At 43.8% G+C, this 22,465-nt stretch overlaps 1 protein-coding gene across 1 annotated transcript; it reads left to right on the top strand.

The window, feature by feature from the left end:
* Positions 1-1,647: 1,647 nt before the first annotated feature.
* Positions 1,648-22,384, top strand: LOC115389480 (venom factor-like). Its single transcript, XM_030092877.1, has 41 exons — positions 1,648-1,727; positions 3,555-3,744; positions 3,985-4,150; positions 4,315-4,385; positions 4,538-4,629; positions 4,925-5,007; positions 5,097-5,184; positions 5,478-5,580; positions 5,677-5,791; positions 6,544-6,659; positions 6,743-6,886; positions 7,125-7,340; positions 7,425-7,625; positions 8,031-8,186; positions 8,358-8,487; positions 9,251-9,319; positions 9,689-9,979; positions 11,998-12,256; positions 13,522-13,607; positions 14,002-14,141; positions 14,215-14,424; positions 14,903-14,963; positions 15,046-15,129; positions 15,213-15,416; positions 16,161-16,236; positions 16,541-16,703; positions 16,880-16,993; positions 17,079-17,232; positions 18,212-18,375; positions 18,448-18,603; positions 18,702-18,761; positions 18,872-18,962; positions 19,369-19,420; positions 19,553-19,640; positions 19,755-19,844; positions 20,098-20,203; positions 20,287-20,376; positions 20,457-20,540; positions 21,089-21,169; positions 21,872-22,019; positions 22,223-22,384. Exons 1-41 carry the CDS (start codon positions 1,648-1,650, stop codon positions 22,365-22,367), a joined length of 5,217 nt encoding a protein of 1,738 aa, XP_029948737.1. The 3' UTR covers positions 22,368-22,384.
* The last annotated feature ends 81 nt before the right edge of the window (positions 22,385-22,465 follow it).

Genomic DNA, 22,465 nt, shown 5'->3' with positions numbered 1-22,465 from the left:
CATGAATTCCAAAAGCTATAGATAGCTGTGTCTATATCTATCTGAATAGATTGTGTAATTTTAGACCAGCTGTGTTCATTTTATATTCAAGCTGTATCAAAGATGTTACAGATTTAGCCCGTGAGTTTTTAATCTTACTTTTCAGCACCATGGACAGCGGCCGCTCTGACGGTGACACCCTTCAGGCTGCATTTGTAAGTGTGTGTGCGTGAGTACCTGTATTTGTTCTTCAGAACACATTTGTGAACTGGTTTGTGACTTTATTCTGCTTTCTGAGGCATATAGGTTTGCTTGGCTCAATAAAAGTGAGCATTAGTGTGTTGTTTGATGGTAGCATGAGGTATTGTTTGAATGGTGAAATTACTGTCATAAGAGCCCGTAGAGAATGCTCCGCCCCCTCTGTAGTGAGACCCGCCCCGCCTCTGTGAGCCACTGACTGATTACAAGACTGGAGACACCTGTGATGCTAATCAGTGGACTCACCTTGGACTGACGTCCCTTTGGTCACACCATTTTCACTCTTTTCCACCATTTTTGCCCAGGCCTGTTTCTTGAGTTTATTTTTCAAAAATAATTCTGTTAAAGCGTGGTTAAAAAAAGCAATGTCTGACTTTCATTGATTACATTTCATAGAATTTTTTTTTTGTTATTACTTTCGTCAGATTCCAGTTATTTCTCTGACCACTGTGATTTTTTTCTTTCATTAAACAAAGGGTACCAACAATTTTGTCCACGTGTGTATTACCTTGCATAACTGAGCACTTTTCTACAATAGAATGTGTTATTTACAAATCAGGTACAGATACAACTAAACTGGACCTTCTGTGTTTTAAAAGGAGTTGAAGTTCATATCTTTTTGGACTAAAACTAATTGGAAATTATAAAGAAACAAATATTTTCATATGCAAAGTAACCAAGTCCTGTGATTTTTTATGGTACTATTAAAAATACGATGAGAATAACTAATTACAATAATTAGCACAATGCGTTTCAATTAAAAAAATATTTTTCTTCGTATAGTACTTTTGTTGTTATTGTCTGTTTTTTCGCTACAGCAGTGGATACTTGTTTAATAAAGTGAATGTGTAGATATGCAGGTCCTCTACCGTCCAGCAGGGGTCGCTGCAGCACCCTCCCCGCAATGTGCACGTTCTAATAGATATGACCAATAAAGACTTTGATTATTGTTTGCATCCTATAAAACATGTTGTGCTTGTACATGTGACTTAGAAGTAGATTTTTTTTTTTTGTTTTCCAATTTTTGCATAAATCCAGACAGTCTGGGTTCTCAGTTTGTGGCACCGGCCTTTGACCCCTGTCAGCTGTGATGGACTGCTGACTGTTTGTGTTTTAACTGAATTAAATACACTTTAACATTTCATGCTTTTATAGCAGAAGTGTTCAATCAGTTAAAATCCACTTCCTGAACCTTTTCTTTGAATTAGAGGAATTTCCTTAGAATCATACAAGCCCTTATCTGTATGCGTACCTTTGGCCCATCATGACAAACTCTCTCTGTTTGTTTTTGTGTTTTTTCCCCACGATCGATCAGGAAACTCCAGACCCTCTCAATCCTCTGGACTGATGAGGTAAAGCATCGATTTAAACACTTTGGGCCACTTTCCCTCCAGAGCCCATTCAGTCAACATGTCTCTGTGGAAGCTGCGTGGTATTGTGTTATTCCTGTCCATCCTGTGTCGCACAAATGGACAGCGCTTTGTTGACAGGTGAGATGCTGTGCTCCAGGGATGAGTTCTATCTTTCTGTCTACTGTATATTAACTCAATATTCATACCTTTTCAGTGTCAGACTGCCGTGGCGAAGGTACGTGCATGTACAGAAAATATAATGCAAACTGTCGTGAAGTTTCAGTTTCCTTTAATTTATCTTCTGTCTGACTGCCAGGTTGCCAACCCATGACCACTTCAGGGACATGACTTTGTAAGTAACAGAAAACATGAGACACTCTCCAAAAGGAATCCTCAGTGACTCAGTGAAGCTACATTCTTTCTATTATTTACGGGCCAAGTCCAGTTGACATCAAATCATGCTGTATGTGAATCAAAATGAGCTTCATGCCCCTGATGTAGATGTTACGATAAACTACTTTTCACTTTCAACCAAAGCTCATCTGGTAACATCACCTTTTGAGATGATCTGATGTCATCTGGCCCACTGCATCGTCATTTCTGTTTTCTGGTTTTTGTTATGGTTCGATTTTTAACTCTTATCTTGTTTATGTTTATTAGCAGTCTTCGACCTGTAAAGGTGACAACGCCAACTGTTTCTTCAGAGCCAAGGTATGCTAAAAAAACCAGACACAAGAGACCGCTGAATCTCACTCATTCTCCAGAATCGCTCTGAAATTCAGTTTCATCTCTCAGCCTTTCATCAAGCCCTCTGAGTCCCAACCTTTTTATTGAGGAACCCTAATTTTTACCCCCCTGAACACAGAGAAAACCTCTTCCTGAGGGGTCTGGATGGTTCATATTCTACCAGTAAATCTGAGATGAATTCAGAGCTTTACAGACAAGTGGTCAGATTCTGAAGTGGATGTTGAGTGTTGAATTTCAGGTCTTAGTCCATAATGACACTCAGATTTCTGGCTTGATCGTTTGTCTTGACTGACAGAGTGAAGAGGAGTGCTGCCTTTTGTTTGCATCTTATTTTATGTTGAAATGATGCACAGATATCCTAGAAATCCAAAAATACAGAAAGATACAGTAAGGTATGTAGATGTTGAATGTAAGAGTAATGTAATACTGCTACATAAAGAAAAACACACTCAGGTGTTTAGATTTTCCTTTATTTTCAGACAAAATGAAGGAAATAAATATAACGTTATAAATGCTTTTAGAGTGATGAAGAAACTGCCAGAATTGTTTTACAATTGCCCAATATTCCCATAAAATGAAGGGTTTTTTTTCATCAATTTATCATACATTTTGAGCTTTAGACTAAATGAAAACGTATTGAAAAAATGCAAAATGTCTAGAATTGTTTCAAAATTTCAACAGAAATCAACATGAAATATCCGTTTTAACATTAGGCGTTAACTCCATAATGAGAATTCTTTGAAACAGTTGTGACAATATGTTGAAAAATAGGCAAAAATATTCATTCAAGATGAAAAATTAAAAAAAAGATACAAAATAATACAAAAACAAAAGCCATAAAAATGTAAACGAGAATAAATTTAACACAATCTTAAGGATCATTTCTAATTTTTGATAATAAAGTCATGGAATCTATAAATACATTTATGAAAAAAGCAAAGAAAACAATTTTTCTGCATTGTTTTTTTTTTTTTTTTTTTTTTTTTTACGTTTGACCATATTCATATATCTTTTGTGAATCAATAATCTCCAAAATCAACTTCATCTGGGAACTGATGGGAAGAAACCGACCACTGTCACTCTTCCATATAGATCCCGTGCAGCTTGGTCTGACATGTGGGCTTCGCTTTCTGCTCTTTCACCTACTTTATTGCATGAAAGACATGTTGCGATCCCAACCCGTTCACCAGTGTGAATAGATGGACCTGTTCCCTCCAGGTTCACCCTGCTGGCTCCAGACCTGCTGAGGACCGACAGCCAGGAGAACATCTTCCTGAAGGCCGAAGGCCTGACCAGCCCCGTCGCCGTCTCCATCTCCATCCAGGACTTCAGTAAGACCACCATGCTGCTGCAGGACTCCGTGACCCTCAGCCAGGAGAACAGCTTCCACATTCTCAAGACCATCCAGGTGAAAGTCCATCTGCACTGATGGAATTGATGCATATCGCTACCAAACATGGAGAGAAATAACATAGTTGAGGTGTTAAAACCTGCTGCTTAGGTTAATCTGGTAATTTACTGCCAGATGTGTTGTTTATGTGCTCAGCAGGTTAAACATGACAGAAGAGATGAATATCTGTCCTCTCCACGGCGGACTTTTAGCATGCCGTTCTGTCCAAACATGTTTCTGTATCTGATTTCATTCCAGCTTCCTTCAGGCGACTTGAACCGCGATGAGAAGAAGAACAAGTTTGTTTATTTGAAAGTGAACTTTGAGGGTTTCCACGTGGAGGAGCGGGTGCTGATGGTGACCTTCCACTCGGGGTACATCTTCATCCAGACGGACAAACCCGTCTACAACCCCGGAGACACCGGTGAGACTCAAAGTATAACTATCAACACACCACATTAGGATCAAATATGCATATCCCATCAAGAGTATCCATCTATCAAGTGTAGGAGTTTCAGTTCTTGTCAAGCTATTTGGTCAAACAGAAACGTGTTGTGGGATTTCATGAAGGTCTTTTCCTCTCTAAAGTGCGACTCAGAGCCTTCGTGTCCTCTCCAACCTTCAAGGCCGCTGACAGCTCCATCACCATTGACATTCAGGTAAACAGTGGTGATTCGCTGGTTTTCACCCTTTTTCAAGAAACGAGTCTTTGTTTGATCTTTCCTCGGGCTTCATATGAATGTCAGATCATATCTTCTGTGTGTCCCAGTCATTTGTTGGTTACATTGATTCAATATTCTGGGTTCTTCAGAATCCAGACGGTGTGGTGGTGAAACAGATCTTCAGAGTCAGAGCGACTGACGGCATCTTCAGAGAACCGATTCCTCTCTCTGAAATTGTCAGGTAACGTCTTAGGCTTCACTCATATAGCGTGGTCTTTATAAAAAGCTTTCATCTTGACATCAAGTGTTAAGCCTGACTCTGTGCTCTGTCTGGAAAACATCAACTTTGGTAAAATACAAAAAAAACTGAGAAACTTTGAATGAAATTATGTTTATTGGCACCAAATTTAAAGATAATACCCATCACACACACGTTTATAGTGTATTGATTGTGTAATTTATGATCATGGGTGTAATCTATCAGGTTTGCAGTGGAAGTTCTTGGATTTCCTCTAACGGGACTGTTTGTTTCACAGTGAAGGATTGTGGGTAGTGACCGCAAAGTTTGACCACTGGCCGCAGAACACGTTCACCTCCCAGTTCGAGGTGAAGAAGTATGGTGGGTTGAGTTACGCTGACGACCTTCATCTCGTTTCGCTGAGTCTTTCCTGAACAGTCGAGGAGCTGGCTTTGTTTTTGTTGTTTCAGTACTTCCTGCTTTCAATGTGACCATGACCCCAAAGACGTCCTTCCTCAGCCTGGATGACAAAGAACTGGCAGTGGAGATTTCTGCCAGGTCAGTGGAGAAACACCAGACATTTCTACATCTTCTCACCATTTTGACCCATTATGTTCTTCAAGTCAATCCTACTAGTAAAATATAGCTACTTTTGGACATGTCCAACATTTACCTCAAACATTTCAAGCACTGTTATGAACTGAAAATTAATCGTACAAAATTGTGGTGTCTCTTTTGAGACATGTGACCCTCACACTGAGGACACACACACACACGCACGCACGCACGCACGCACGCACACACGCACGCACGCATGCACACACTGTATTTGATGACATGAAGTGTTCCAGGTACCTGTACGGGGAGACGGTCCAGGGAACGGCCTATGTGGTGTTCGGAGTGAAAATGAACAAGGACATGATCCGGCTGCCCGCAGTGAAGCAGGTGTCTCAGGTGAGCTCCCCTGTGATTAGCTTTGTCTTTGCTTTTTGAAGTTGACTGCTTCATTTCTGATGAATATCACTGATGTTACGCCCACTCCGTCTGCAGCTGGATGGCGGAGTGGTCAGACTGAGCATGGATGAGCTCAAACAAGCTTACCCCAACATCAGGTCCCTGGTGGGCCACTCTCTGTATGTCAAAGCCTCTGTTCTCACCAAAACAGGTAAACACACGGTATATGCATCTTCTCCCAGTGCATGCATGAGATCTCTCTCCTCAGATACCCAAAGATTTAGGTGAACTCGAGCTGGCCCAGTGCTAACCCTTCACATGAGAAATGATCTTATCCATGTTGATCATGGGGGATGCCATCAACAGAAAAGTTCTTCTGGAGCAGTGGTGTCACATACATTTTAGCTAAGAGGCTGCAGACAGCCTAGCTTCATCTTGAATGGGCCAGACTGGTAAAATAGTGCTATAATGACAAGTTTCTTTCTTGATTGGGGAATGTAGTATATGTGATGAAAATGTCTATGTTTAAAAAAAAGACAATTACTACAGTAAATGACTTCAATCTCAACATGAATCCAATTTTCATGATACCTTTCTGTGAGTTTCTAATGGGCTTGGTGGTTTGGGGGGACCAGTTTGGAGTTTTTGCGAGTCAGTTTTTACCCAGAGACCTTATGTTATGTTTGATGCCCCTGTTCTGGAGCAATTTTAGGGGGGGCAGTGATCAGTTTTCTGTACTCTGTAATTGTTGCCTGTGAGTGTGTGTTGTCGTTTCCTCATTGTTGAGCTCAAACCCTCCGGTGTGTCAGAACCAGACCAGATTTGATCCTGTGTGAGACCTGGTGCAAGATGTGTATCTGCAGCCCAAAGTCACTTTAAACTTTAGAGGAGATGCTTCTCGACTCCAATCAGAAGAAACTTTTGCTTTCCAGGTAGTAGCAGTGTTTTTCTTTATGGATGCAGGTAGCGATCTGGTCGAGGCAGAAAAGACTGGCATCAAAATCGTGGAGTCTCCATATGTCGTATCCTTCAAAGACCCTCCAAAGTACTTCAAGCCAGGCCTGCCTCTGGACTTCACAGTAAGTTCTGGATCATTTCAAGTAGAGATGTTATTTAAAGTGGATTAAAACCACACTAGAGACATTCTTTCCACCTTGTCCAGGTGCTGGTGAACCACCATGACGGTTCCCCGGCTCGTAACGTGGAGGTGAAGCTGAGCCTGCTGGACGAGCCGCTGATCGTCGCCTCCGGTTCGGCCAGAGCCTCCATCAACATGCCCAGTGACCAACGTCCACAAATCATCATGGTGAGTCTGAGTTCCTGCTTCTCTGACCTCTTTCTGGGCAGCTGTGGCTTGATTGGTGGAGCTGGTTCCTCTTTGTAGACAAGATTTGATTGACAAATTGAGACGACTGAATTGAATTGATTCTAAAAATACACCATATAAATAAAGTTGCCTTCCTTCGAATAAAACACTCGTCTTCCTTGTGCCTCACAGTCGACCGCAGACCTGTGAGAGAGTTTGTATTTCGTGTGTTTCCCAGGCTGAGACCACCCAGGCCGGCCTGAGACCCGAGCAGCAGGCCAGACAGCAGATGACGGTCCAGCCATACGCCGCCTTCGACAGGAGGCAGCAGAACTACCTGGCCATCTCCACGGGAAGCAGCAGCGTGTCCGTGGGGGACATGCTGTCCATCAAGCTGAGCATCATCACTGCAGACCAGACACACAGAGACTTCATCAAACACATCACCTACATGGTGACCTGACCACGTTTTTATCCATCGGCGCGCATCAAAGCAGCCAACAGACACAAAATGACAGCGCTTGTGTTCCGTCTTCAGGTGCTCAGTAAAGGTAGAATCATCACCGCAGAGCAGCTGGACGTCAGTGGCCAGGTGCTCACCACCGTGGGTCTCTTAGTGACCCCAGACATGATGCCGTCGTTCCGGTTCGTGGCCTTCTACAGTATTCCCTGGGCCCGGCGAGAGGAGGTGGTGTCGGACTCGGTCTGGATCGACGTGGTGGATTCCTGCATCGGAGGGGTGAGTGATGAGATCAGCATCGATCCCAGACGTGCTTCACCAGCCGCGGAGATGAGGATTAAATTTGATTCAGACATTTTATCCAGGTGCACATCTCTCTCCCCCCATCTTGAAATTATGCCCTCTCTTTAATTATCTCAATTCTCTTCTTAATTATGACTTTTCTTTAATGTCAGATTTATATTAAAAAAAAGGACATTTTCAATCTCTTCATGAGTTACTGTTGTTTTCCAGTGGAAACAATGTTTTAACATCCCTGTGAGATGTTTTGTTTTAATGTTGCATATATTTCGACGATTGTTCCTTTTGTAATAATCTAAAATTTCTTAGAAATCGAAGGACAGAATGAAACGTGTGACTTCCTTTCTCACTGTGCGGAGTGTTTTTGTCGTCTGCCTCCTTCAGCTGACGGTGGGCCCAGTGGACGGCATCGCCAGAGACCACACACCTGGAAAGGCCATCCGCTTCCAGATCCGTGGTGACCCGGGGTCAAAGGTCAGCATGGTGGCTGTGGACAACGCTGTGTATCTGCTCAGCAGGGACAGACTCACGCAGAAGAAGGTGTGTATTCAGTTGAGGGTTGGAGAAAAACAGCAAATAATTCAACAATTATTTGTACCTTTTTACCATCTGTACCATCAAGGGCCGGTTAAATGTTGCCACTGAATTGTGAAATGAATGAATGAATAAATAAAAGCAGGGATCTCTTCCTCACTGGATGGTTTTGCTCAGATCTGGGACGTGGTGGAGCGCGGAGACATGGGCTGCACCCGCGGCGGAGGCAGAGACGCTTCTAGAGTGTTTTCAGACGCCGGAGTCCTTTACTCCTCCAGCAGGGGCTTCAGAACTCACACCAGACAAGGTATCAGTGGGGATCAGACGCAGAGACGCTGCTTGTTGTGGAACGCTTCAGCTGCCCAGACAGCTTGTGGGAAGCACGCTGGTTGGTGCAGTCGTACCTGTTACTGAATGTTCTGGACTGTAAGTCACATGAGAGCATAAGTTGCATCTGTCAAAAACAAAAAACCAGAAACATTACTTTTACCTCTGCATGTTTCTGTTTGGCGACAGTTTTCCTGCATTTTCATTCAAATATGGAGGTGGGGAAGGTTTTTCAGTGACACTTTAGCAGCTTTCTGTTGTCATACAGTGACATCTAGCGGTTCTAGAAGGAATGATAAACCGGAATAATTTTATATATATCGGTAAGTTACTTCTTATTGTACATTCTGTGAGAAACAAAATAAGTGAAAAAAGTGACTTTCCAGTTTGTAAAATATGGTAAATGTACCAAATTTAACGTGCTTGCATTGATATCTTCACTTTGATCTAAACTCAGTATTACATCAATTTTTAGTCATTTAATTTGATTCATATGTGCGTAAAATCCACATAAGTGCACTTATGGGTGTTCATTACAGCTACATTTACATCTGTCTATATCTCACTCATTACATGCGGTCAAATATACATGCCAAAATATGTAATTCTATGCAGCTGTACAGTATGTCATACTGCGTTATATTATTTGAAAAAATCTGGAAAGCAAATGTTTTTATTAATCATTATGTTCTCACAACAAATTTGAGTGTTATGTTAGTAATTTCCTCTCTTCTCTTTTCCAGCCCTGCAGTGTCCAGGTAATTCCAGGAGGAGGCGCTCTCCTGAACAGATGCAGCGCAAAGTGCAGCTGGGTGAGTTTCCTGCCATCAGACTGGACTTTTTAACTGGAAGTAACCAAAAAGCTCCTTTAAGATTAAACATCTTGTCATGGATGTCTGATACAAAACTTGAGGCACTTCATAATCATTCCAAACACACGGGAATCACATAAATCTCGAAGAGCAGTACTGTTGTGAGATGCTGTTCCTGTAGTTTCTGACATCTTCCTGCTACAATTCTTTCAATTTTAATGACTCAAAATAAACAAGGGATGATTTGAGAAACATATCTGACATCAATTTTCCACTGGTGTTCTAGATCCTGGTTCAACTCTGTTTGGGAAACAAATACTTTCTGAATTTCAGTGCATTGTAAACTTTTGTGCGTCCGTCTCCCCTCAGAGAATCACTACAAAGAGAAGCTGCTGCGCCGCTGCTGTAAAGACGGCCTCAGGGAGATCCCCATGCCGTACTCCTGCACCCGCCGCTCCCTCTACATCACCGAGGGCTGGGAGTGCATCCGCGCTTTCCGCTACTGCTGCGCCACCTACAGGGGACAGGTGTTCGACACGGAGGTGCCCACCACCCTGCCTCCCACAACCACAAGCGCTCCAATGACCACAAGCGCCCGTCCGTTTTCCCGGGAGAACGTAGGCAATCGGGGCAGGGGGTCCATCTCCAAATACTCCCTAGGTAACTGCTACTTCTGCGTCAACTTCACACTTTGCCTGAGTTTGCAGGACGCCGTGAGACTTCTCATTACACTAATTAAGAATCCATATTGTTTTCACATTAAAATGTTTGTTCATTTCAATCTGGTGGACTCCAGGGAAAGAATTTCGGGAGTTGGCCTGAAGCATGTTGTGCAAGAGCGCGTGACAAAGACGAGGATCATCTAAGTCCTCATTTACACAACAGTGTTCCAGATGAACGTGCAACAACCAGCCTTATGAATCAATGTGTGTTTACATAAAAAATGTAGAGAAAAATAATCTAAAAACATTAACAGAAGTGAGTTCACCGGCATGCACACGGACAGACGGGCAAGTTGGATTGTTATTTCTGGAGATTCTCAATTATAAAACTACCAAGTCCAGGAGAATATGGACTGAGAATCGTGATGGAGGCAGCCATTGACGTTGACATGCATTGTGTTTTCCACCGTTTACACAGAGGTGGAGCTTTTTGATAAAATTCCAGCTCGGGGTCCGTTTTCAAAAAGTTGTGTTTTAAGTGGCTCCGTTGTCGTGTAAAGGGATGCCAGAAACGTGATGAAAGTTTTCAGTTTTTACTTGAAAATGTCATGTAAACAGAGTCTCAGTCTTGAAGTCCTCTTGAGGGTTCAGTTGCATAAAAACTACCAGTTTTTGTTGATTAAATTGTACTTGAGTACTTCAGTAAAGCTTCGGCTCACCTGGTGAAGCAAATCGCCCTTCAATTGGGAGGTTGAAGGTTCGATCTTCCACCTTCATTGCTTTAATTGTACCCAATGGAGAAAGGTAAAGACTTCTTCAAGTTAATACAAGCAACAAACACAATTTCAGGTCTTCCTAAAACAACTCCAACAAGACCTGGTGTCAGTGACTCTCTGCTCTAATACCACGATGCCTGACTGAGTCACATGACTGGTCAGCTCCGGTCAGTTATCCAACTCATCCAAGTCATCCATCAGATTGCCATAATGTAGTCAAATACAAATACATTTACTATTTTACCAAAAACTCGTCTATAATGTCTGTGAAAGTAGCAGAAAGATGCAATGGGCATCGCACAGCACTTGGTCTTTGAAGCTGTTTGAACTTTCACCCAAGTTGCTCCATCAGTTCATGCAGCTGGCATATCATTGCCTCGTTTGATAGATAGCAGCTTGTCTGTTTTGGTGAGAAACACTAAGTGTATCATCAATGTTTTGTTTCCAAGCCATTAGCTTCTGTGGGAAATAATGGCCTTGTTAAAGCGATACTTCAACATTTTGGCAAATTGGCCCATCTAGGGCAATTCGGTAGTCATTTAGAACAGCCTACTTACTTTTTTTGTGAGGGCGAGCTGTTGTTTATTCAGCGGTGGGTCTGAGGAGAGCTTCACGGCGGACATAATGGAAGTGGACGGTACAGTTGCTTCCCTCGTCAAACTCATCAAATACACAATCCAACAACCCCAAAACACTTTGGTGGACACGTTATAATCCGCACATTCACTACGCTGTGAAATATTAATGCAAAATTACGAGATTGAGCGTTTTTTGCGAAGATTGCTAAGACGGAACTACTTACTAAACATGGCGTCTGGGCGTAGTGATTTCAAAAGAAAAAGTAGTTCCCAGTATTTGCTTCAGTGTCGTAACGCTACAATATTATTTGTAGCTGTTCCACAGCGTAGTGAATGTGCAGATTATAACGTGTCCACCAAAGTGTGTTTTGGGGTTGTTGGATTGTGTATTTGATGAGTTTGACGAGGGAAGCAGCTGTACCGTCCACTTCCATTATGTCCGCCATGAAGCTCTCCTCAGACCCACCGCTGAATAAACAACAGCTCGCCCTCACAAAAAAAGTAAGTAGGCTGTTCTAAATGACTACCGAATTGCCCTAGATGGGCCAATATGCCAAAATGTTGAAGTATCGCTTTAAGCTCATGATGTTATGAATATATCCCAACAGACACGATACGGCTGCGTACCACTGTAACACGAGAATTCAGTCCTGTCATGATAGGACCACCTGGGCGACCTGGACATTCAAGTCCTGTCATGTTTGGACCGCCTGGGCGCCCTGGACCTACCGGAGGCATGACTTATACAAGTGTAAACAAAATGCCAGATGAAGAGCTGTCAGTGCTGCGAGAGGTAGTTGAAGAGGAGGAGGAAGAGGAGTGGGAGTACCTGGACGAGACGGATGTGTATCTACGATCCAAATTCTTTGAGTCCTGGCTGTGGACGGATTTTGACCTGCCGACCGAGGCACACGCTGATGGGTGAGTGATTTTTTTTTTTTTTGGGGGTTTGTTTTTTGAGGAGTTGCTAAATGCGGAACATTCCCCGAAGAGAGTGACGAACAACGCAGTCACTGAACTGGGTTTAGAATGTGTCCTGCTGTGTTTGCTTTGCATTAGATGCGGTCGCTCTGAAGCTGAGACTGGAGGTCAATAACATGTGCCACTGACTCATGTCACAAGGCTTCTAGTTACTCTATGTGTACCGAGTTTTAGATTTTAAATAACTCTTCTGGAGAAGAAAAACAGTTTTGTTTACTAATACATTAGTCAGATACATTATTGTTTGTTCCGTGATGACGAGTGACGGCACAAATCAGTGCTCTGGTCCTGATCTGTGTCGCTCTCCTCTGTTTGTGCTCCTGTGGACGTTCCCATGCTGGATGTGTGTCACGGCCTTGTTTGAGTTCTGCCAGTGTACTTATGCTGTAAAGTTGCACAAGTTGTTTGCTGAAGCTTTGAAAGGTCAAACTTGTGATGGCGCAACCAACGTCAGAGAGATCAGACAGTTCTCTATCCAAAAAAGTCAGACTTTATTTATTTGAGTCAGGGGTCATATCCAGGAGTCCGTCCGCTCGGCGCAGCTACCAAAATCCACAAGGCAAAATGAAAACGGAAAAAGAAATATCACAAAACCAAAAATACACAAGAGAAAATGCTGGAATAACTTCACAAATGCAAAAACAAGGTCCTGTTTCCGTGGCCTCTTCGAGTGAAACCAGAGAACGTTTCATTTGTTGTCCATTTATTCAACAACTTGGCCAGCAAATATAACAACTACTCAGTTATTCATTAAAAAGTTGTAGGTTCACAATAAATTAGAGAAGATTGATATAGAAAGTACAGTATTCACCAAGATGTGGATGTTTCAGAGCTTATTTCTATTGAGAAAGGCGGGTGGACCCTGGGATTGGCTCCAGCACGCTGCTATCGCGGACTGGATGGAATTTCATACAAGATGGAAGGATGGAGTAATTTTATGTTTATCTTATTTTATACTGTAGTAGTTAAGTTTTTTTTTTTTTTGGTAGTACTGTAGCAGCATTCTGTTACCATACAGTGACATCTAGTGGGCCCAGATGGTGTGGTGTGGTGCTGTGGTGTTGTCTGTTTTTTTTTCTAGAAACAATATTTTTTCCGACTTACTTTGATTTCATATCAGCTGCATCTTGCTGCATTTAGTGAAAGTGATCTGTGGTGTTAAAACTTGGAACTCGTGGGACTGAAGATCTGAATGTGTTGTGCAGGAAGGCGTCTCTGGTTGTGAGTAATGTCCTGCCAGACAGCATCACAGAGTGGGGATTCCTGGCAGTCAGCGCATCACCTGATACAGGTACGGAAAAGGGAAGAGTATAAATAATAATGGTAATATGTTTTATTTGTAATGCAGCGGCCATATTTTTACCGAAATTATTACATAAAGTTGCACTTAAAACAATAGAGCAATTGATAGGTGAATTATTAAAAGTGTAAAAAGATTGGATTGATATTCCTTCAACGGTCTTTTATCACTGTAGCAGCATTTGAGGAATAGCATGTAAATAATAAAGGAACAAATGATGACAAAACATACAGATGATGTACAATAATGTATGTTCAGTGTGATGAAAACACAGTATGAGCCAAAACCCAAACGCCATAGAGTTAAATAACATGGTTAATGTTTGAGTAATGTACAACATGATAAATGTTGGTATACATTGCTAATTGTGATATTGGCTCTGGAGGTTTCTGTGTGGCGGACCCTTACAACGTGAAAGCCTGGAAGCCGTTCTTCGTGGACTTGAAGCTGCCGTACTCGGTGGCGAGGAACGAGCAGGTGGAGATCAAAGCCGTGATCCATAACTACGGCGACGAGGACCTCCACGTAAGAGAACCGGCCTCTTCCGGCTCGCCGTGGGTTATCCCCGCGTTCCTCACGGTTTGGTGCTTCTGCTCAGGTGAGGGTGGTGCTGATGAAGACGGTGGACATGTGCAGCATCGCCTTCAAGGACCGACACACGCAGGAAGTGACGCTGCCCGCCGGCTCTTCGGTGGCGGTGCCGTACACCATCGTGCCCTTGGTGGTGGGGAAGCTTCCTCTGGAGGTGATGGTGCTCGGCAGAGACATGACGGGAGGAGACCGCGTCCAGAAATTCCTCCGTGTGGTGGTGAGTCACACACGATGAAGCGTGGTGAAGGTGTCTTCTGAATCAGAGGGGACGGACGTTTCAGGCCCCCCGTACATGACAGGGTCTTCAGGCGAAAAGGGAAAACTGTCTTTACGTTTTGGGTTTATGTTTACAGGCTAACGTTGCTCGCTGCCACTGAAAACCACTTCACGAAAGCAATGATTCCATCTCTATGCAAATTTGGCAAGAAGCAACATTTTCTGTGTAAACTTGAAACTTTTCTGAAATGAAAATGATGTGTTTTCAGTTGAAACGTTGTCGTGTAAACAGGGTCTCAGTTCAAGAACCATAAACAGCTAATAGCTTTTATAGCTTTCAGCTAGCATAGCTTTCCCTTTGTTCTGTTGTATTTCTTCAGAATGTATATTCCTAGAACTTGATTTCAAAGCCACTGTAATTTCATTTGAGTTTAGTGATCCTAAATTCGGTAAATTAACTTTTGTTTTGTCCAAAACAGCTGGATGGAGTGCAAAAGACCAAAGTGTGGAGTTCTGTGTTGAACCCGTCTGCTGAAGGAGGTGCGTGGATCACAGATAAACAAGCTAAGCGCAGTTTACTGGACCTTAAAGCATGTCGTCACTGTGTTTGTGTTGACAACAGGAACGCAGACGGTCCGTGTTGGCAAAGTCGACCTGGAGTCAGTCGTTCCAAACTCTGTCCCAGAAACATTCATGAACATCCGAGGTCAGTCATCGTCTCGAGTGACGACGAAGTGATATTTAAAGGTGACGGAGAGACGACGGACTCCTTCCTTCTCTCCCGTTCAGGCAGCGTGTTGGCAGACAGCATCGATAACTCCATCAGCGAGGACTCTCTGGGGGCTTTGATCCGGATGCCCGGCGGCTGCGTGGAGCAGAACCTGGCCAGCATCACGCTGCCGCTCATCGCCACGCTCTACCTGGAGCGGAGCAAAGGATGGGAGAGCGTCGGGGTGGAGCGCAAGGCGGAGGCCATCCGATACATCAGGAGAGGTGAGAAACTGCCGGACAGCACGTCTGGAGAGATGGACTCAGAGGAACAAAGACACTAAAGAGCTGCAACTGCAAATACCATGAACTGACTGCAGAATGAGGGATAAATGAAAAACTAGTTTGGGTCGATGTCTTGATGCTTTTTGTGTGAATGGCTGATCAGTTGATTGATTGGAAGATGAGAAGATTTTTTATTGTCCTCACTGTATTTCCAGTTGTTTGGTCATGTGACTTATATTAGGAAGGGACCTGCATGTTCAAATATACTATATATTTCACCGTTAGTTTGCTGTTAGGTCTAGACAAGAAAGAAATGTCACTTTGTATTTTGCTTTTTATCTCTTCATCAGTTTGTAATCCAGAAATACAGCAACATCTCCTGAATCGGCTTCTCTTTTGTTCTCATTAGTTCATAAATGTGATCAATGTGATTCAGAGTATAGAGCATCTTCCTCCTGCTCACTGATGTAATTTCAGTCGAGCCTTTTTAAAAAATCTGTCTTCATGTTGACCCACAGAAAACTGACAGACCAGCCTCACACAAACACAGAAGCAATTCACTTCTACTGTATTGTAAAATTCAGTTTCCTGTGTTTTAATCCATTATCTGCTATAAATCACAACTTTCCTGTGACTGGCGTGACTCTGGTGAACTGAGAGTCAGTTCAGTTTGGATGTTTGAATCAGGAGCAGCTAACTGATCATCTTCCGCTGCTTCATGTCTTCTTTGCTGTTCATTCTCAGGCTATGAGAAGCAGCTGGCTTACAGAATGCCTGACGGAGCTTACCCACCTTACAGAGGCCAAGGAGGGAGCACATGGTACCGTCTCACCTTATCTCCACATGAAGCATGGAAAACCAGGACAATGCTGTGTTAAATTCATTCTAATTATTCCTCTGTAGATTTTTTTTCTGCTTGTAAAAAAAAAAAAAAGTTAATAAAATTTAGCTTGCCCTTGTGTGTCCATTTCAAATATTCAGCCTTGTGTTTCACAAAACATGCACTCAGTTTGAATCTAGTAACACATATGCAATGTTTCCAGAATTGTGGCTGCGTTTAATAACACAACCAGTGATCATTTTGGAGGAGTAGTAACAGTTCGATCCCCGTCTCTGCCTGTCAGGATCACAGCGTACGTGGTGAAAGTGTTCTCCATGGCTCACTCCATTATCGGAGTGAGCAAGAAGGAGTTGTGTGACCCCCTGGTGTACCTGATTCAGAAGAAATACCGGAGTGTCCAGGGGAGATTCATCGAGGACAACCCGGTCTACAGCACCACCATGACGGTGAGTGGCTGACGGAGTTCGTCTCACTGTTAAAGTACTGGAGAAACGGCTGTAAATCAACATTCAAACACTCAACACACTGCATGTTTAGCTGATATTGAGGAGTAAATCCAAGCTGGCCTCGTGCTTGATACGTTTTTAAAGAAAGATTTAGAACCTCTGCTGTTTGTCTCCAGGGTGGACTTCAAGGAGACGATCCGGAGACGACGCTGACCGCTTTCGTCCTCATCGCTCTGGCCGAGGCCAAGCAGGCGGGCTTCCACTGCGAAGGTCCTCTGGTGAAGATGGAGGTAGTAAACGCAGTACTGCAGTGTCATTAATGTGTGTTGTGACTGAATGTGGCTGATCTCTGTGTGTGTGATCCGGCTGCTGTAGGTAGTGATCCGCAGGACGACGGATTACCTGAAGAAAGCTTTATTGAAGCCTGGACGGAGACCGTACACAGTGGCCATCGTCTCCTACGCACTTTCCCTGACAGACAGTCGACGCTTCAACCCCACAAAGATTTTACTTGCAGCTGCAGCTGAAGGTATTTTCTTATTTTATTTACTAGAAAATATAGAAAGAGGATGGTTGACCCTAAATGACATTCAAAGTTTACTCAACGTCCGCCTCCTCTGTGTGGATATGAATTTAACTTATGTCTCAAAATAACATTTTTCAATCAGCAAATCCACAAACACAACTTCTCAGAAGTTACTCTGTTTTAATATGTTTAAATTAATCTCTCTTTAACATCAGTGATACAGAAATAACTCGACTGAGGAATCAAGAATCTTTTGAAAAATAAAGAAGTCAAGAGGGGATTTTTTTCTTCAGTTCCTCTAAGAAGCAGCGGAAGCTGTAATGTCTGCTCCTTCTGTCTGGGATCCTCCAGTCTGTCTGTTCCTCCAGAACAGGGACTCACTCCTCACCTCAACACCTTTAACAAGACTTGACTTTCAGAGTTATATCCTTTATCTTCTGTTCGCCTTCATGTTGAACCAGGTTACACACTTCTGAAAGGGACTTTCACACCATGATTCAAGTGAAAACGCATTATTTTGGCATTTCAATTCACAAAAGCTTCACGTTTAAACGGTAATGTTTTCAAATATTTGCACAGAAACACAGAAAAAGATGCAGTTAGCATTCCAGGCCACAAGTTGGCACTGTTTGTAATGAAACAACACAAACGCACAGAGCAAACTGAGAACATTAACAATGAGAATGCACCGACATTTATATCGACAGACGCTGAAGTTGGATTGTCATTACAGGTGACTCTCAACTCTAAAGCTACCGAGTCCTTTTGTAAAGGTTCCATCTAGAAAGTTGAGTTTTCAGTCACTTTTTGCACCGTCGTCACATAAACAGACGCCCAAAACACAAAGACAGTTCTTCATTTTCTCTTGAAAACATCATTGTGTGAACGAGTCCTTGACTACAGTAGTGTGAGTCGACCATTTGGTGCTTCGAGGTGCTCCTCATGAAAAAACGTGCTCAGTCATTGTGTCTCTGTCTTCTAGGCGGCAGCCACTGGCCTGACAGAGAAAACACTCTGTTCACGCTGGAGGCGACGGGCTACGCCCTGCTGGCTCTGGTCAGGATGGGGCAGATGGAGGAAGCTGCTGCCGCCTTCAAGTGGCTGAACAGCCAGAGGAGAAGGGGAGGGGGCTTCGGCTCCACGCAGGTACCAGCAGGACTGCAGGTTATTCATTCATCAGTCAGCAGGTGTGTCATTTTGTATTTTCTCCTCTCCAAGTCCACCATGGTGGTCCTCCAGGCACTGTCGGAGTACCTGATCCAGCAGCCGCCTCCGCAGGACCTCAGGCTGGACGTGGACGTCAGGATACCCGGGCGCAGTGAAATCCGCTACCACTTCAACCCCGACACGGCCTACGTGGCTCGCTCCTCCAGGGTGAAGAAGCTTTAGCGTTTAACTCGAGCTGACGTTGACGGGATGAGCTGAAATGTCTGGATTTGTTCTGACCTGTTTCACCACTTTTTCTTCCGCAGTTGTCTTTTAATCAAGGATTCGAAGTGGAAGCTCGAGGAAATGGAGAGGGAATACTGGAGGTGTGATTTAAATCTAAAAAGTGTCACTTGAAGTTTTGAGATGAGTTTACCGCCTGATCTGTCTCCTGATTTCGACATTGCTTCCTTGTTTGTGTGTAATTTCCCATCAGGTGGTGACTTATTACAACCAGCTGCACGAGGTGGACGAGAACCAGCCCTGCAAGGACTTTGAACTCGGCGTCGCTATTGAGGAATCCAGCGGTAAACATGGAAAAAAGTCATCCACATTTTTTTATTAAACTTTATTTATTCAGGTAGTTTCATTGAGACACAAGTTTCAGACCTTTGAATGTTCTTATGCTGCATGTTTTTTATTCATTTTTTGTCTCAAAGCTTTTTACACTGAACTCAAGGCACAAAAAAACTAACTTGCAAACCATTCAAGGATCCAAATAAAGTAGATAAAAATTCCAGATTCATCCAGTATTTCAAGGAAACCTTCGTAGAAACTTAGTGGTCAAGCAGCCGTAACATTCTGTCTGCTGCTAATGTGGGAAATACAAAATGCATTCAATGTTTTATGATTGGTTGTGATTTACATCGGTTTTTCACCTGATCAGACATCCGGTTCCACTCTGAATTCAGCTTTGTTTTTGTCTCCTTCCAGAGAAGCCGCCAGCAGATGTGGAAAAGTCCTACCAGCTCACCATCAAAGTGAGGCAAGTTCACACAACCGCCTGAGTGAAGGAAAGATCCGATACGTCGCAGGAAACCACATGAATAGTGTTTTTTCAGTTGAGTTGGACATTCATTCTGTGGTCTGAGTGTGCTGCTGTTCTCCTCTCGCTCAGGGCTTTAGGGCCCAGAGACGTCCGGATGGTGGTCCTCGACATCAGTCTGCCCACTGGATTCACTCCTGAAAACTCAGACCTGGAAATGGTAACGATGGAAGAAACTCTCTCGACTCACATTCCCATCCAGCTGTCTGAGATCCAGATGCCTTTTAACGGGAGATGGAAGGTCACTGTTAAATCCCTTCTTTTGTGTGTCCAGTTGTCCAACTCTGTGGACCGGTACATCAGTAACTTCCAGATTGTGGATAATCTGAGTGACAGAGGATCGCTCATCATCCACCTGTTCAAGGTAACAACCGTGTCAAACTACCGCACGTTTATTTTACTGCTGCCAGAATGAGTTTATCCTTCAAAGACATGAAGATATCAACAAAAATAGTGTGAAGCTTGAAACAGACGCATGTTGGAGTGGAGGAACCAAGTGAACACAGAAAACTAAATACATCATTTCCATTTATAAAGACATTGCTTTTATAACCGTTTTCTCTTGAAACCGTGTAAACATGGCCTGAATCCTGATCTCCTCTCTTCTCCTCTTGCAGGTTTCTCACAAGGAGCCGGAGATCCTGATCTTCAGGCTGCAGCAGAGGTTCAAAGTGGGCCTCCTTCAGCCTTCCTCGGTCACTGTGTATGAGTATTACAACCCAGGTAGGCACGCTGACGGTCCGGGGTCGGTGAACTCTTTGTAATGTCATTTCACTTGAGGTCCTTCTCTTCCTCCCTGGCCGCAGACCACCGCTGCAGCCGGACCTACACTCCCACTGAGGACAAGGAGGAGCTCAGTCAGATCTGCAGGGACAACGTCTGCCGCTGCACGCAGGGTAACACCTGCACCAGTCTGCTCACAGACGGACGTTTGGACATTGATTCATTCCGGACGTTTCTCTTCACTGAACTGCAGGCGACTGCTGCATCGCCAGAACAGACGACCAGCATTTCCCCAACCATGAAAGAGAGACGTTTGCCTGCAAGAGCCTCCACCATGGTAAAGACAGGGTCTCACACCAGGCTGCACGAGGGTTTGACAGTTAAATACAGGCATGAAAATATATAAAAACAGCCCAGCTTCATCTAGCAGTACGAGAGAGAACGTGGTGCTGCTGTTTTTACCTGAGAGAAGCACGAAGCATCACTGACTTTTTGAAGCAGCTCATCTCTGTGTCATTGTGATGCTGTAAATGAAACACGGGAATGCCGCCAGCGTCCCCAGTCCTGAAGGTGCGCCAGCACACTTCTTTCTGGTGCTGTACAAACTAGCTTTCACCTTCTCTTAATATTTTGACCAAACATAATTTACAGTCTCTTTACATTTGTCGTTCTCAGTCACATTAAAAAATCTCCAAACCGCCGATATTGCTCGTCCTCTCTTGCCTCCCTGCTGCTGGGGAGTTTATCAGACAGTATCGGTCCCTCATCGTCCCGTACATAAACATATCTTGATGCTGGAATGTTAGCAGTCTCGCCCACTCAACATCAGACTCTGACCTGAAGAGTGCCGGACCATACAGTCCCAGACTGACTCCTTTTCTCCAGTTTTCCAGGTGAAGGTGCTGAATGTCAGCCAGAGGTACTACGACAAGTACGAGGTGGAGATCACACAAGTGATCAAACTGGGTGAGTTTGTTTTCCCTGTTTCAATGCACATGTGAGGAACTCTTAAAAAAAGTTATTTCTCAATGAAAAACACAAATAATGAATATTGTTGTAGTACAATATGCAGAACCAACAATCAACATCTCCACCACCGACTGATGCACCGCTCATCCGTCCGTCCTCTCGGTCTTTGTCAGTCACATGTCCTAACTGGTAGACACGCCCCCAGGAGCCATTTTGGGTGTGTTGCGGATATACACAAACCAGAGCAGTTAGCGAGGAGCATCATGAGTGTTTACCCAGTCACCCATCTGGAGAATGAGAAGAATGAGAGGATACCGTACAGGGACAAACTTATCAAGGAGGCCAGGGAGGGGTGTTTGGATAAATTGTGGACCTTCAAAGTGGGAAACCAAAAAAAACGTACATTCTCGTCAACCTTTCTGCAATTTCTTTCATGCAACTTAGTATGGCAGCCTTTCACACAGCACGAGTGTCCCATTTTATTACAGGTAATGCTACATGCAAAGACGGTGCTCACTGTTTACAACGTGACCACCCAAAATGGTGATTTGTCCCACAATTCACTGCGGCTGCTGCAAGCGTTACATCACCTGACAAAGACCAATTCTTCCAAATACAAAATTCTTCAAAATCAAATTTTAGCCTTCCTGCTGACTCTGTTTATCATTTATCCCTCTTGTTTTTCCTTGAACTGTACAGGTGTGGAGGCTGGAGTGGAAGTGGGGCAGCGAAGGTTTTTTATGTCTCACGGAGGCTGCAGGGACCGACTCAGCCTGGAGCCGGGCTCCCAGTATCTCATCATCGGCCCTAAAGAGGACTTGTGGAACACGGAGCCCGACACCCAGAGGTGAGGAGAGGGACGGAGTGCGCCTCCACGTTTCAAAATCCACTAAACAAATGCACAAATATTCAAGGTCAAAAGCCTTCATGAGTCAAACCACAGCTTCATTTACACATACAAGCAAATCAAAACAAATCATTAAAAGAAGTTGTGTCACTTTGAAGTTAAATAAAGACTTTCTTTGTGACTTGTTTGATTTGTCTTTCCAGATACGTCTACATGCTGGGGAAGGACACGTGGGTGGAGCGCTGGCCTTCGTCTGCAGAGTGCTCCGGCTCGCCCAGCCTGCAAGCCAAATGCAAGAGTCTCAACGACGCCGCGGCCGAACTCTCCTTCAACGGCTGCCGGCAGTAGACAAACCCGAGGAGGAGCATCAGGCTTTTTTGTTCTCCTCAGTCAGTGAAAAAAGGACTGTTTTCATATTTTTTTTTAGCTGTGGAAAGATGAACTGA

Source organism: Salarias fasciatus, chromosome 6, assembly GCF_902148845.1.
Source record: "Salarias fasciatus chromosome 6, fSalaFa1.1, whole genome shotgun sequence".
In the NCBI taxonomy this organism is placed as follows: Eukaryota; Metazoa; Chordata; class Actinopteri; order Blenniiformes; family Blenniidae; genus Salarias; species Salarias fasciatus.
The sequence above is the reverse complement of the archived record's forward strand: the minus strand, read 5'-3'. Positions and strand labels throughout refer to the sequence as shown.

Coding starts and splice junctions, on each gene's coding strand:
- LOC115389480 (XM_030092877.1), top strand. CDS start 1,648: ATGTCTCTGTGGAAGCTGCGTGGTATTGTGTTATTCCTGTCCATCCTG. Junction 5,185..5,477: donor GCAGTGGAGATTTCTGCCAG/GTCAGTGGAGAA, acceptor GAAGTGTTCCAG/GTACCTGTACGGGGAGACGG. Junction 18,604..18,701: donor ACGTGGCTCGCTCCTCCAGG/GTGAAGAAGCTT, acceptor TTTCTTCCGCAG/TTGTCTTTTAATCAAGGATT.